Source organism: Balaenoptera ricei, chromosome 2 (genome assembly GCF_028023285.1).
Source record: "Balaenoptera ricei isolate mBalRic1 chromosome 2, mBalRic1.hap2, whole genome shotgun sequence".
Taxonomy (NCBI): domain Eukaryota; kingdom Metazoa; phylum Chordata; class Mammalia; order Artiodactyla; family Balaenopteridae; genus Balaenoptera; species Balaenoptera ricei.
In genome coordinates, this window is record NC_082640.1 from 13,794,217 (window position 1) to 13,808,370 (window position 14,154).

General features: G+C 32.2%; 1 protein-coding gene across 2 annotated transcripts in view; it reads left to right on the forward strand.

Moving 5' to 3' along the window:
• DNAJC1 (DnaJ heat shock protein family (Hsp40) member C1) overlaps positions 1–14,154 on the forward strand; it is a 360,201-nt gene that overhangs the window by 231,049 nt on the left and 114,998 nt on the right. For both annotated transcript variants that reach the window (XM_059911166.1, XM_059911157.1), the window contains exons 4-6: positions 5,369–5,534; positions 6,414–6,511; positions 7,489–7,582. In XM_059911166.1, the coding sequence (XP_059767149.1) occupies positions 5,442–5,534; positions 6,414–6,511; positions 7,489–7,582 (285 nt within the window). In that variant the 5' untranslated portion in view covers positions 5,369–5,441. The remainder of the gene's footprint in view (positions 1–5,368; positions 5,535–6,413; positions 6,512–7,488; positions 7,583–14,154) is intronic.

Below are 14,154 nucleotides of genomic sequence, written 5' to 3' on the forward strand. Positions count from 1 at the left end.
TATCCTACAATGTCAGCTACCACTCTTGGTTCTCATCTTAACTCTTTAATTTGAATACCTCAGTTTGTCAGATTGCAAAGCAAGGACTCAGGATATTCTCTTGAAGAGTTCTTTGCTTTATAATAAGGGGCTGGCATTGGTCCAGATACCATAGCAGACATTCCTCTGGTTTGAGATAATCCATAGTGTTGAAAGAGTCCTACGAGTGTGTTGAAAGAAGTGTTGGTCATTCTGTGCATATTTTCTAGTTGGTTTCTCTCACTGAGCCCCTAGTTTTGTTTCACACATCAAGAACGTGTCTGTAAAGATAGCTTTATTTAGTCTCTCTACATCTTTGGCATCAGATTTTGCCTTTTTGTTTGTTGTTATTTTAAAAGTCAGTAAACTTTGTAACAATTTCTTCCAATTACCGAAATTATTTATATCTTTTCAGAACAAATCACTTCTCATGTAAAAATTGTTTCTTCATTAACATAGACTCATCTAACATTTTCTTTTTAGGATTAGTTCCCTTTGCATTTATTGTAGAGTGTTAGTAGAAAAAAATGGATCTGACAGTTACACAAACAGCTGTAGTATTTATACCCCTTGAGGCACAAGTAACTCTTTGGTAACTGGTTTTCCTTGAGGCAAAAGTCTTAGCTAATCAAGCTGAGAATCATTCCTCTAAAGCTTGCGCCTGAGGCCGGGTGACCTATGAGTATTTAAACATATAGGAGAAATGCACCTCTACAGACAATTATCTAATGTTTATAATTCCTTGTTTTATCTTCTGAAAGAAGATTGTCTTATACTGATATTTAAAAATGCTCTTTGGTATCACAATTATTTATTATAAATATTCATTAAATAAGTAATGTGTAACCTTCCAGGAATTTGTAATTTGGAAAATTGTCATAGACATTTTTATCTATTTAGTTCCCTTACAAATAATTGTATTTTCACTGAAATCAGGTGCATTTTAAAAATTTTGGTAGAAAAGGGAATAGCATTGAAATAGATAAAATAACAAACTGGGTAACTTTTTTTTTTTTTTTAAGGAATAGGCAAATTTTATTTTTTTAAACAGCCTTATTTAGGTGTAATTTGCATACCATAAAAGTTACCTATTTTAAGTGTACAATTCCATGATTTTTAGTAAAAATACCTATTTTAAGTGTACAATTCCATGATTTTCAGTAAAGTTACAGAGTTGTGCAAACCACAACCAGTGTTAGACCATTTCTGTCACCTCAAAACATTCCCTCAAGTCCATTTGCAGGCGTTTCCCATTCTGATCCCAGCCCCAGGCAATCACTGATCTCCTTTATGTGTCTATAAATGTGGTTTTTTTCTGGACACTTCATATTAATGAAATCATCTAATATGTAGTCTTTTGCATCTGACTTCTTTCTATTATCAAAATGTTTTTGAGGTACATCCATATTGTAGCATATACCAGTAGTTCATTCTTTTTTATTGCTGAATAGTATTCCACATTCCACTTTTGTTTATCCATTCACCAACTGATAGACATTGAGGTCGTCTCCACTTTTTGGCTATGATGAACAACGCTGCTGTGAATTATCACGCACAAGTCTGTGTGAACGGATATTTTTCATTTTTCTCAGGTAGATTCCTAGGAGTATAATTGTGAATAAACTTTTAAGCTTTTTTTTCCTCCCAAAGCCATAGACTATAGCATGAAAAAAATTTTCCTGGTTCGTGTAAGGGAGATTAATATAGAAGTCTTCTGAACTCCTTAGGTAACTTGCTTATTTTAGGAAATAGCAGCTCAGCTATGTTCTGACATAAATTTCTATCCAAGTGCCCTGAGTGTTAGCTGGAATAAAGTACTGAGTAGATCCTAATCACTACATATATACACTAGATTGTGCTTTAGTAATATTAGTATATTTACTTTTGTTTAAAATCTATTTTAAAATTTTACCAGTATTCTTTTGCTAACCCTCTTGTGCAACTTAAAATTTTTTTGTCTATTTTATGGTACTATATTTGTAAAAGTTCAATGTATTTTTTTAGTTTACTAAGTAAAGTCACATTTTATTTACAAATCCAGTGAAAAGTATAGTTTTCTCAGCTTTAATCTGCGAAACTTTTACAAATCCATTACCTCCTTATTGTAAATTTGATTACAGGTGTGTTTGAATAAAAATAAACATTAACCTGAGAATAAGAAATCTTTCTTAGTACCTTCCCTAATTAGGAGATATTATAAGACACGTATTATATACAATATATAAAGTGCTGTGTACCACAATTTTTGGCACATATATACATTTTATAAAGGAGAGTAAGATCAATTAATTTAAGCTTGTTTCCTGTTTATGATCTTTGTACAATTAATTTTTATTCTTAAGTTTCAATATGTGACCTAAATAGATGTTGTTGTTACTCTTTTAAGCTAAAAATTCTAACTTTTTACAATGGGAGATTCACAATTTAGGCAAATGCTAGAATTATTTCAATATTCATTTTCATAATATACATGTTTTCTATTTTAATTTCATAGTTACTATTTTATTCTTCAAAGCATGCTAATAATATTTTTAATTTACATACTTTTTTTTTCTTCTGGTAATTTAAACATTTTTAGATTTACTTGCCAATGTTTGTATTAGGCTAAAAATATTTGATGAATTGCAGACTATAGAATGGAACTCACATAATTATGTAACCATTATTATGTTCATCATGTGCATTTTAAGAAAATCAAATCATGTAAACATGTATTAGGCCATATGTAGAATTGATCAATGTTTTAATTTCTAATTAATAGTTCCATATGATTTTTTACATTAGTGATATTTTCATCATAGAGATTTACTTTTGTATTTTCTTATAATATTCATACATGTGTACATTCTTAATCTGATTTTAACAAATTGTTAAGAGCAGTTTGTATGAGCTTAATTATTTTAACAGTGTTATGTGTTAAATATAGAAAAGGCATAACAGTGATGTTTTAAATTTTATGTGTTGTCAACACAACATTTTTTTCTTAAATAACTTATGAATATAATGTCTGTGTATATTTTAAGAAATATCTTTATTTTTTCAGTGTTTCAGGAAAGCAGTGATTTATCTTTTAACAGCATATATTCTAAAAAGTGAACTATAATAGAAGCTATCTTCCCTTAAAATGGCCAGTCGTGTGAGCCATAATGTTCATTGATAGTAAAATCAATAGAGCATTGATTCTAAGCTTAATCCTTGGAGACTGTTGTTCAGAGTGGCAGACGTAGCCTAGTAAATATCTAGTTTTGTTTAATGTGTTCAGTGCATAAGGTTTTGCTATCTTGAATTTAGCTGTGCACTAACAATTTATATGTGGGGTAGAAAATAGTAGCTATTAACAGACACATAGCATTTCAAAGATGATGGTGATAAAATATTTGATACGAGATTCGCAGCTATGAGCTCAGCTGGGTTTTCTTCCAGTACAGTTTAGATCTAAAACAAATTTAACACTTAGCAATGCTCTTAGGGAATTGTTGCCACTTTCTTAGATGTTCTTTATTAATAGCCACACTTTTTACTTGAAGTTATTTCATGGGAGAGATTAGCTGAAAATAATTATTTTTATATTCCACCTTTTTTCCTCAACAAATCTGAAGTAGAATGTAGATTCAGAATAAATTCAGCACTTCATTCATTGGACTTCATTCAAATGTTGTAATCTTGCATTATACCACTTGAAACGTTTTTGCCAATCCATTTCTTATCTAAAATGAGTCAGTTTTTACAGAAATAGATTTAAAGATAAATTTTCGAGGACAGGAATGATAACTTTTGATGAAATCGTGTTATTATGTCTTGATATTAGTGTTCAAGAATTGCTATGTAAATATTGAAAAAGAATATTTAACATCAAACTTTGGCCCAGCTACTGCACAACCATATTTTAATTAGCAGATTCTTGTATACTACACAGTTTGCCTGCCTTTAAGAGTTTAGTACCACTAATGTCCTTTGCTTTGAACATTGGTTATTCTGATCTGCCATTATTATTAATAATCTAAGTTGATCCTAAAAGTCACGTTTTCTAGATAGCCTGATAAAATATATTTCGAATTTATAACCAATATTTTTTGTACCGAAAAAAGAAGTTGCCTGTAATAAATCCTCTGCTTTATTTTTTTAAGCATATCTCCAAGGTATCAATTTAATAACTATCAAAGTAGCTACTGCAGTTGTTGCATTTAAATTGATTTACATGTCAAGACTGGCAGTTTAGCAGCTGCGCTATTATTCCTAGATCGGTCAATTTACTTGAGAAAAACCTACTACTGAGTTCTACTGACCTGCCTGACAATATAGGCCCTATTTCTATTCCTGTAATTAGGCCTGCGACTAACTCAGAATATTTTTAATTAAAATATTTTGGTCAATGTGTTGCACCAAATTAGGCCTTTCAGTGAAGATTTAATTCTGGAAATAGTGTGATTAGAATATTTAATGAGTTGTGTTGAACTAAGATTAACAGGTTGTGTGTTTTGAACATTGTTTGTGTGTGACCATTTTGAGTTTTACAATCATAAATGTTATTCCTGATTTTTAACCTTAAAAATATTGGCCTCAATAACTGTCTGACGGGTAAATTTAAATTCAGTTGAAATTTCATTCTAAAGAAAGCAGATTTAAAATGCATTACTAGGAAAGCTGTTATTTGTTATGTTCTTCCCTTTCAGCAAAGCCAAAAAATGAGGAAATTGCCACTTAAATGTTTACAAATAAACAGTTTTATCAAGAAATTGGTTGTTTCCACATCTCCTAATTTGGGGATTTTTTATTCTCTAAAGGAATGTGACCAACATAAAATTAAAAAGTGCTCATTTTATAGGCTCTTTATGTCATTAAGAAGCTTTGATAAAATGATAAATATTTCAACCTTGAACCCTTGTAAAGGGGTGGAAATAAAAGCACTGACTAGAAAATTTATCCTGATTTTGATTCCATTAATATATAATTCATGGTAGCAGATAGAGCTCTTATCTTGATTTTCCCCCATTGAGAGCCTTCCTCTTGTTGCTGACTTTCATGGCGGGGCCCCTCTGCAGCCTGCAGTGGAGAGAGGTAGCCTCTGTGGCTCCTTCAGCCTAGCTGCCATTACAGGAGTCACATCGCTGGGGTTTAAGCATGCAGGGTCTGGGATCCACAGCAGATCTCTGTGTGCCTTTTTGAAGGCTGTCTGTGATTGGATACAGTGTTTTGATTTATAGGCCACTGTAATGCCGATAATCTATATAAATGTTATCTCTTCTGGAGAAATTCTTTTCTCTTTCCTCTTTTTACATATAAGTACAAATAAAGTTTTTTGTTTTTATTTTAAACTCCCTATGAAAAACTGTTATATTTGCTGCTGTAGGTATGATGATATTCTGATCAATGGACTTCCAGATTGGCGACAGCCTGTATTCTACTACAGGCGGGTGAGAAAAATGAGCAATGCTGAGCTGGCATTACTTTTGTTCATTATTCTCACAGTGGGTCATTATGCTGTGGTTTGGTCAATCTACCTGGAAAAACAACTGGTAAGTATTGGTAATAAATCAAATGATCTAGCCTCCTTAATTTTACATGGAATTTCAGACATTTATTTTTTCAACTGATAAAAATTTCAACTTTTCTGTATATACTCCTTATTCTAATATTTTTTGTACTCAGCATTTAGTATTTGATATGTTTCTATTTCAAGAATCCATGACATAAGAAGAAAATATGTTTCTTTTTTAAAATGTGGCATTTGAGTTTGTTACAAAATTTTGTGAAGGCTCAAATATCTAGCTGAAAATTAGAAGGTAGAGCTATGTTTTCTTAATTGTCACCTTCCAGATATACATATTTTTTATGTAAAATGATTTTAGAAATTTTTGTGTCGCAGGCCCTTATATAAAGAATGATTATTTTAAAAGCTTTTAACTCAGTAAAACTTGAAATGAGTATAATTTTATAATTTCAGAGATCAGTTGGTTAAAAAAATCTTACATTTTTCTTAGCCTAATATACTACTACATAGTGTATTCTGCTATGGGCTTTTATTTATACGCTAAAGATAAACATATTTATCAGTATTCATGAACTAGCATCTGTTTACTCATTCTTTTTGAAGTGACATTATTAAAGTTGGATGAATGAGAAAAAGTAAGTTGAACGCCTTCTCTTCTTAGAAAACTTTGATTGCTATGGAGATACACATGACTGACAGTGCTGAACTTCATGTGTGTTTAAGGACTGGTTACCATGGCAACAGTTATTGTTAAAGATTGATGATTTTACTTAATCATGTTGGACCCTACATACATTTGCATAAATGTTCTTCTATAATGTTTACCCTTCACAGAAGACTCTTGATAACATTCGAAGAGTACATGTTAATGATAACCTGTAACCATAATTTTTTCCACATTAAGGATGAACTGCTTAGTAGAAAAAAGAGAGAAAAGAAAAAAAAGACAGGCGGGAAGACTGTGGATGTATCAAAACTTGGTGCTTCAGAAAAAAATGAAAGGTGGGAGCATATAAAAACATTTTATAATTCAAAATTGTTTTAAAATATGTCTTTAACGTGATTCAACTTCATATGTATATCCATTTCAGATATGCTAACATTTACATCTGTATTCAGTTTATAAAAGACTAATAATGTGCCATAGTTTATGAAACACATTCTAATCTTAAGCAAAAGTTCTACAGGTTTTTCCCTTTGTAAAGTGTTCATATATACTTAAATAATTAAACCCCTGAATTCTTGTTGTTTGAAAATTTTGTACTGAACTTTAGAAACAGAGTATTACTAGAAGAGTCTATCACTGTAGAGTTTAGCTCAGGAGTGACAGTATGTAGAGAGACAGTGATATGCAGCACACTCAAAGAGATACCACCATTTCTTCTATTGATTCATAGGAAGAAATAAAGGGTTTAAATAGTTCACACAGCAGGGCAGGAACTGGATCAATGTGAGATGGAGATCAGAGACTATTCTGCCTGTCTTCTGTTCTGATGACATCAGTGAGTAATGCTTCAGTGAACTGCAAATGACATTAATTTTTATGTATTGGTTTGTTTATGCTACAGTCTTCGTATCTGCTTGTCAGCACTTGGGGACGCTCTGATGATGTTTAGTCTTTTACCGCTGAAGTAATCATAAGGTCTAAGAATTCATTTTGCCAAACTGATGAAAAGTCCAGGTTAGAAACAGGGCTTTTGTTTCTTTATCTTTATAACTTGATTACAAGTCCCCTTCCCCAAAATCTTAGCCTAGATTCTCTTACTTATTATACATAATTGCATTTGTTGTACTAATATATTTTATGATAAAATATGTCAGATTAAGTGATAACTGTCATAAATATTTCATTGAAAAACTTCTTCCTTTGTTGAAATAGCCATTCAAAACAGAATTCATGATTATTATAAAAATATTTTGTCTGTCAGCTTTCTTTCTATATTTTGCTTCTATATTTTTGCTTTTTGTTTTCCCTTTAGATTACTGGTGAAACCACAATGGCATGATTTGCTCCCCTGCAAGCTGGGAATTTGGTTTTGCCTTACACTAAAAGCATTGCCTCATCTAATCCAGGTAAAATGTACCTCTTTCTTATAATATTAGATGCTTTCACTTTAATTATTCATAAAATAATTTATGCCTGCTATCTGAATGCTGAATATACAGTAGATGCTTCCTAATGCTGATTGAATGAGTAGTGTAAGTATAAACCTAATTTAGAATAGTTCTAAAATTTATTTAGGTATCTATTCCTATAACTATCTCTTAAACTGCTTTTATAACACCTTAGAATTCCAAGACACTAAAAAAAGGAAAAAAGCAATACTATCTTTTTTTTTTTAACAACTTTATTGGAGTATAATTGCTTTACAATGTTGTGTTAGTTTCTGCTGTATAACAAAGTGAATCAGCTATGTGTATACATATATCCCCATATCCCCTCCCTCTTGCATCTCTCTCTCACCCTCCCTATCCCAGCCCTCTAGGTGGTCACAAAGCACCGAGCTGATCTCCCTGTGCTATTCGGCTGCTTCCCACTAGCTATCTATTTTACATTTGGTAGTGTATATATGTCAGTGCTACTCTCTCACTTCATCCCAGCTTACCCTTCCCCCTCCCCATGTCCTCAAGTCCATTCTCTACATCTGCATCTTTATTCCTGTCCTGCCCCTAGGTTCATGAGGACCTTTTTTTTTTTTTAGATTCCATATATATGTGTTAGCATACGGTATTTGTTTTTCTCTTTCTGACTTACTTCACTCTGTATGAGAGACTCTAGATCCATCCACCTCACTACAAATAATTCAATTTCATTTCTCTTTATGGCTGAGTAATATTCCATTGTATATATGTGTCACATCTTCTTTCTGATAAATTTTTTTTTTTTTATGGTTTCAGTTTTATAATTTTTACTTCATTTTTTTTAACATCTTTATTGGAGTATAATTGCTTTCCAATGGTGTGTTAGTTTCTGCTTTATAACAAAGTGAATCAGCTATACATATACACATATCCTCATATCTCCTCCCTCTTGTGTCTCCGTCCCACCCTCCCTATCTCACCCCTCTAGGTGGTCACAAAGCACCGAGCTGATCTCCCTGTGCTACGTGGCTGCAGCAATACTATCTTTAGGACAGATATAAAAGCAATAAAAATTTAATCATTTAAGGCATATCCAGTAAAAAAGAACAGAGCTCAAATAGCTTGTCACCATATTTTAATAGCATTTAATTAAGTACATAGTGTGAAAAAAAAAACACTTTACATAAGCATTGGTATAATTAAGCAAAAATATATATAGCTTTCCATTTTATTTGCAACTTTAAGAGGAGTCAAGATATTTTGTCTTAAACTGGTAATCAAAGTTTCTGTTGCTAGTCAGTCTTCCTCTGACAATAGAATGTACATATCATATTTATGTGGCAATTTCTTATTTTTTTATATTTAGCATACCAACACATATTCTATTATTGCTTTGCTAATTTTAATTGTTGTATCTGGTTAGAAGATTTCCAACACATAAACAGAATATTTGAAAGAATATATAATAGTTTTGGTGTACAAATTTTGAGATTCTTTGAAGTTGTAATTTTGGAAGAAATGTTTCATTTCAGAAAATACAAAGAGCAAGAGAGACAGATAATTTGTTTAATTCTACTCACTTTTTTTCATGTAACAGCTGTTTTTCCTAATTGTTTAAGGAAGTGAATGACTCCAACTTCTGTACTTTATTCCTCTTTTTCCTCTAATAATGAAAATTTTATATTTGAAGGGAAAATGAACTAAAAATTACTAGTGTGTTTCTTTCTAGCCTTTGAGAAATTATTTACCAGTTCTTTTGTCAAAATAGTTTATCTTAACAGTTATTGCTTACAGAATCATATATTTTGTTTATAGTTAATAGAGACAATTGAAGTATTTTGGTAATTTAAAAGCTTTTGTTTTTAAGTTGTTTATTTGAAGTTTTATGTTGTTTATTTGAATAAAAATCCACAATCCTTGTATGCTATGTATGTAAGAGTTAATAAGAGAGAGGGGAAAGTATATTTATCATACTGGTATATTTATGAGAAGATGTGACAGAAAAATATTTTAGGACATGATTTCCTATATTTTTTAAAGAATGATTATTTTTTGCCGGCTTTAGAATCTGTGCAGTAGGCAAACCAGAATGTAGATGAATTTAAAAGTATAGTCATGAGGCAGTATAAATAAAATATCACATAAAATGTCAGTCTGAAACACTTCTTTGTAATTTTAATCTAAGTCATTTGAAACAAAGTTTACTTGGTAAAATTAACATATTTCTTGGTTAGCGTGGAGTAATTTGCAAAAACAGAATCAATATATTAAGATGGCTTAGATTTACATGTTATTGTTTTGCCTCATCACAAATTTGTAGAAAGCTTACAAAAATAAGGAATTTTATAAAAACGTTTTAGCCTCTTCAGAAACTTTCTTAAACTGTTGAATCAGTTTGAAGTTTAAAGTTTTTCTCATGTTCACTAACAAAATAATGTAATATAGTAGACTCTGATACAAATTGTAATAGTGAAAGTATTTTAGGTTGATAAACATATAGCTTATACTTTCATAAGCATCAGCAAAGCAATACTGAATAGTTGCTATTAAGATTAGATTGTCTGCTTTTTTTTATCTGCTTTGACCTTTGTATTAATTTATCATTCATAAAATCGTGTAATGTGAATACATATGCCTTATCTACAACACTGAAATTTTCATGTGACACTTCTATGAGATCTTCTTAAATAAGGTATTTATGAAATTTAGAGGAAGCCCTTTTTACCCGAAGCAGTCTGGATTAGTAACTGGCACAGTGGTGATAAAAGAGCCCTACTAGAGCCCTCAATATAAAAAAATGATACACATGACCTTCAACATTTTCTTCACCACTCTTGTGATACAAGGCCACTGTTTTATTTTTAAGTAGGAGTCCTTTTTCTTGCGTAAACCATACCTATCATCTTGGTTTCTTTAAGGACAAATTTCCAGTTGATTTCTCTAAAGAAGAGTTAAATCATGCTCTTGTGAAGCAATGTAGTTGTGTAAGCCTTAGAGATTTGTATGATATCCGTCACTCAGTCTTTCATCATCGACTTATTTACATCTAGTTAACAGCATTTTTAGCAACTCTTTCATTGAGCTTTCCAAAGCATCCACTTGGTTTTCATAGAAACAACTGTCATTTTCTACTCAGTTTTCATCTTTTTAATATAATATTTAATTGAATCGTATAATTACAGTAACATGTATCACTGACACAAATAGGTTTAAGAGCTAATACAACCAGCTCATATAAGCATACAGTTAGTTAAATAGGTATCAGTTAAGGGAGTTTTACTTCCGTGTGTGAATCCCTTGAATTTCATGGAAAGTTCATTAAAACTGAGCTGCAGATATTCTGTGTAAGCAGACAGCTGTTGGATAAGATGGAGTATCCAAGCTAAAAGTGGGAGATTCAGAGACTTCCAGCAAATGGCCTCACACTAGCAGAACTGGTACCCAAATTTTGTCCTTGTCATATCAACAGCTCTTCATCTTCAGCTGTTTTCCTCCCACTCTTCCTCTAAATACCCATTCCTTTATTACACTTCACATGCATATATGTTGGTTATCCAGTAGGATTTGAAAAAGTGGCAGTTCTGGTTCAGCTTATGCTCCTAAGTTCACTGTTTATTACTTAGTATCTACAATCTCTAAGAAAATTCCTTGTTGCCTACTTACTTTACCTAAATTCTTTTCTATCCCTTTCCCAAAAAAATTACAGATGAGAATAGTTATATCGTAGTTATTTGATGTATAAAACTTCTTCTGGTTATATTTTTAGAAAAACAGTTTAGCAGGTTCAATAAAAATTTATTAAACACAGTATCAGAACAAGAGGCTATAGAGATGAATATGCTTTCTTGGACCTTACAGTCAGGTAGAGGTTATATCACATGAATGAAAATAATTGGGACACAATATGGTATATAAGCTTCATATATGTAGTATAAACAATGACTTCTGTAGATGTTCAGAGAAGTAAGATTGTTTCTATTTAGGATAACCAAGGAAAACTGAAAAGAGGAGCCACTTGAATTGAGTCTTGAAAGATGAATAGACACTTGACAGTGAAGTACCCACTCTGTGTACTAGTTTGTGTACAAAAATAATTTGATAGATACAGTAACTCCCATGTAATCATACGTATTAGGACTGGAAGAAACCTGAGGAAAACATTGTACAACTGCTTTTTAAAAAAGAAGAAAAAAGAAAATTCCACATAGCCCATTGCTATCATCTAAGACTATATCCCAGGTCTCCAGACTCTGAATATAGCCATTTAGGAATTTATACTCCAATAGATAAATCTGACAAATCTGTTAAAGGACATTGAGACAGCAGAGTGTTTCCATCGCACATGTCTGTCAAAGATACGTATACATTGTTAGGAATGAGAAAGTTAAAGTACATAGTGGGCAGAAAATACTCAAAGTGGTTCTGTGATCAAGCAGGGCAGAGGTAGAAGTATTTCTTTGATAGCTCCCCTTGCTTTTTGAGAAGGTCTTTATTACCTCCAGCACTGGGTTTTGTTCCTTTCCTTTGTTCTGAAAAATATATTGAAAGAATTATAAGATTTGGTAGACTAGAAGAATGAGGCCAGTAACTGAAAATGATTATACTTGATATGTGTAAAATATTTGATGTTAAGTTAATAACAAACATTTCCTAGATTGGAAAATATTGAAGGGAAAGATGTATGGATATTACTATATTTAGCAAAATGTATGTCCCTATATCATTCATGTACCCACATAGGCAGAGAAGTAAAAAGTCAAATGAGAAACCATAGAAGAAGAATGTGGAGAGCGTTTGTAAATTGATGTCCATAGAGAGATGAGAGAACTTTAGAGAGGAGTAAAATGCATGACCGGAAGCTTGGGAAACTTGAGAAGAATGTGTTTAGACAGCGAAAACGGCAGGTGGAATGATCAACTGAAGACATGGAATGTGAATTAGAATATAACAAGGAACTTGGCCTATATCAGGAGGGGCATAGTGTGCTTTGAGGCTAGAATTTAATTTTAACATTAAAAGTATAGCCCTAGTGACACTTTCATATCTTACCAGTGCTTCTTTTTTCACGATAGTTTGAAGGGAGTACACAATCTCTTGGAATCTGACTAATCCAGTCTTCCATGTTGACTATATTCAGCCTATAACCCCAAGAAATTTTTCTGACCTCCAAAATGCCCTTCTTGGATATTTTTTAATTGACCGTATATGTTCTGAAACATATTCATAGCCATGAGGGTAGCAAACAACTGATGAAATATAACCAATGCTATGTGCATATTTTAATTTTAACTCTTATAACTTATCTTATTTTTGTCACTGCCTGTTTGTGTTGGAGCTTCATTTATTTGGGCCCATGATAATTTAGGTCCTTAACACCACTGATTTCTCATACAAAATCAGTAAGTACCAAATATCCCAAGTGATTACCAACCGAAATCATAGTTCATAGTTCTCTACATTTTCTGAGATGAAAAAGGTCTTCAGTATTCAGAATTTATTTGCTTAATAGTTTGTTTGATTTTCTATGAACTCACCATTTAAATTTCTCTCTACCTGCTATGTTACATTTCTCAGTAATGTAATTTATAAAATGTACAACTCCTTTATGTGTGCATTGCCTAAGGTTGTTAATCTTTCTCATTGTTAAGTCCCAGTCCCATCTTTTCTCACTACCAAGCTGATCTAATATGAACACAGTTAGACTAGAAATTATTGTAGGAAATTTCCAGCATGCATATCTCCACCCTATCAGGATTTATAGGTTGCTGAGGAGCAGTGGCTGAGAAAATAGAGTAATCTTTTCTGTAGTGCTATGACTTTTACCTTAAAAAATTAAAATAAAAGTTGCCTAAGAGAGTAAATGGAATACTGTACTTTATACAACTATTTATAAGTGGAGGCATCCTCCCTCCCAAGAAGCTTCTTCCATGGAAACTACAACTGTGGACAAGCCTGGAGGTCACCCTCTCTACAGTCAGGGCCCTTCATTTCTAGCCCCTTTGCTTCTGCTTGCTGGGACAGAAACCAAATAAACAAAACATTCACAGCTAATTAGCAGGGAGAAAAGCTTCTAAAAGGCTAGGAGGCATTTGTAGCAAGCTCAGTTGCCTGCCCTTCTACTCAGAGTTAAACACAGATTTTCCAAGGGATGAGGAAGCTTACTTTCAGTACTCACATAACTTTTTGAAAAATTTTGCATACAAACATACTTTACATAGGGAATACGTAAACAAATGAAAAAGGTTGGAAAAACTCGTCTGAATTTTTATAAGGCTGAAACTCTACTGCTACGGAAGGACAAAGGGATACAGGAAAACTGGAAAGGCCTCACAACATAACAAAGATTCCATTCCTTCTACCCTCTGAAAGGAGGCCATAAGATGCAATTATGCGGAGGTCCGAAGGCAGAATATAGAGTTTTGTAGAAAAGATTTTAAAATCACAAAATGTTAGTTAGGTAGGATGTTAGAGATGCATAGTCTCATCAGTTCCATATTTTGTAGATGAAAAATAAGTTTAAGACTCAGATTGGTGAGACACTTTGCCCAAAGTGACACTACTAG